Source organism: Aplysia californica, unplaced genomic scaffold (genome assembly GCF_000002075.1).
Source record: "Aplysia californica isolate F4 #8 unplaced genomic scaffold, AplCal3.0 scaffold00566, whole genome shotgun sequence".
NCBI classification, from domain to species: Eukaryota; Metazoa; Mollusca; class Gastropoda; order Aplysiida; family Aplysiidae; genus Aplysia; species Aplysia californica.
In genome coordinates, this window is record NW_004797836.1 from 70,196 (window position 1) to 71,840 (window position 1,645).

The 1,645-nt window shown below is 41.8% G+C and overlaps 1 protein-coding gene across 1 annotated transcript in view; it reads left to right on the forward strand.

The window, feature by feature from the left end:
- The first annotated feature begins 121 nt into the window (after positions 1-121).
- Positions 122-1,645, forward strand: part of LOC101847285 (cleavage stimulation factor subunit 3) — a 47,133-nt gene continuing 45,609 nt past the window's right edge. The window contains exon 1 of the mRNA XM_005106959.3: positions 122-919. Within this exon, the coding sequence (XP_005107016.1) occupies positions 839-919 (81 nt within the window). The 5' untranslated portion in view covers positions 122-838. The remainder of the gene's footprint in view (positions 920-1,645) is intronic.

Sequence of the window (1,645 nt, forward strand, 5' to 3'; positions counted from 1 at the left end):
TTCGCAAAGAGTGCGCTTTTGTGAAGAGGGCGCCACCAAATTTTGAGGACACTTTTTTAATTGGCTCAAAGAGAGAAGTGGCCCATCTTGTTATGTACTATCATTGAGGCTAGTCAGGCTTAGGCGATCCTAAAATACGGGTCCGATTACGGCGTGTTGTGGTTCTTTCTAATTTCATTCTAAATTTCTAACTGGATTGTTGTGGCTTGGGTAGCAAAATAAGTGCAAACAACAACAATCGAAATGGAATAGCTTCAAGACCAGGTTTGAGGCTTGGTCTGCACGGTACTAGATTCTAGATCTAGATCTAGATCTACTCGTTTTGAAGCTAAATGCAATGCTTTTCTCTTTAAAAAAAACAGTACTGGATTCTATGAAAGAGAAATTCTAGATTATAGATCTATGATTTGATTGATCGGCATTGTTTGTCATTGTTGTGTCTGTGACTGAGTGTGATACTTGGCCGGCGAGGAATTTCTCTCTTCAGGCTAATTTGTGACACCGACACTGTCTAATCTGAACTGACAGGGTTGAGACGTTGACAATCGAAGTGCTCAACAAAGTTTTAACTGTGAATCAACGGCAAGTTGCTGCAATTTTAGCAGGTTTTGACTGTGCTTGACTTTGAAGTTCATTCAGCGAGTATACTGAGGGTAGATCTAGACTAGTGGGTAGTGACTGGGAGCCATAGAGAGCCAAGTCAAGAAGAGGTCACAGTTGCTCTTTCACTCACTTCCTTGTTAATATTTGTTGTCCTTGTGAGAGGCTTAGGCTTTCACTTTGGGAAACATAAATTTTGCCAACTTGATCTGAATAGCCTACTGAATTGAAACCAGAAATGCAAAAGCCCTTGCCACCTTCGATCACGTCTGCAGAACGTGGTGCTCTTCCAGGCACTACCAAGCCACTTGTTCCTGAGGTATGGCTAACTGTTTTTATAGAGGCTAATTATCGAAATTAATTAGGCCTACCCTTGCCCCACCTAGGCTTATAATTATGAATGTTAGATCTAGAGACAGTGTGCTTTTTTTAGTCATTTTAGAGGCTAGACTAGAGTATAGGTTCTTGTCTTCTTAGATCCACATGTTATAAATTATTAAAAAGTGACTATATTTCTCCGAACGGTTTCCGCTCTCGAGATTTTTTTAGCCTATTTGCGAGATTTAGGCATCATAGTTCATTCTACCATTCTGCGAGGACTAGATCTAGATTTAGATCTAGGAAAAAAGCATTTTTTTCATCAAATTCAATTTCTAGAGGGCTATTGTTAGGGGACCGTACGCCCCAATAGCGCTTGGCGCTAGGGGACCGTACTTTCTGTCTGCGCTAAGGCGTGGTGTTACGGGACCGTACACAGAAGATATATGCATGCATCTGGACTTTGCAAAAATACTGGAGACTGGAGGAAAACGGCCAGTTTAACGAAACTCCTGACGTAAGGAGTTATTATACTAGGAAAATGTTTAAAATATCTGAATACGATTGTGAGGTATCCAGTGGCCGTGGGTGAACCAGAATTTGAAATTTGCTCACGTCGGCATCCACGTTGTTGTTATGTGTCAATAAAAGAAATCAAAGAGAGGGAGGGGGAGAGAGAGGGAGGGAGAGAGAGAGAGAGAGGGAGGGAGGGAGGGAGGGAAAGAGA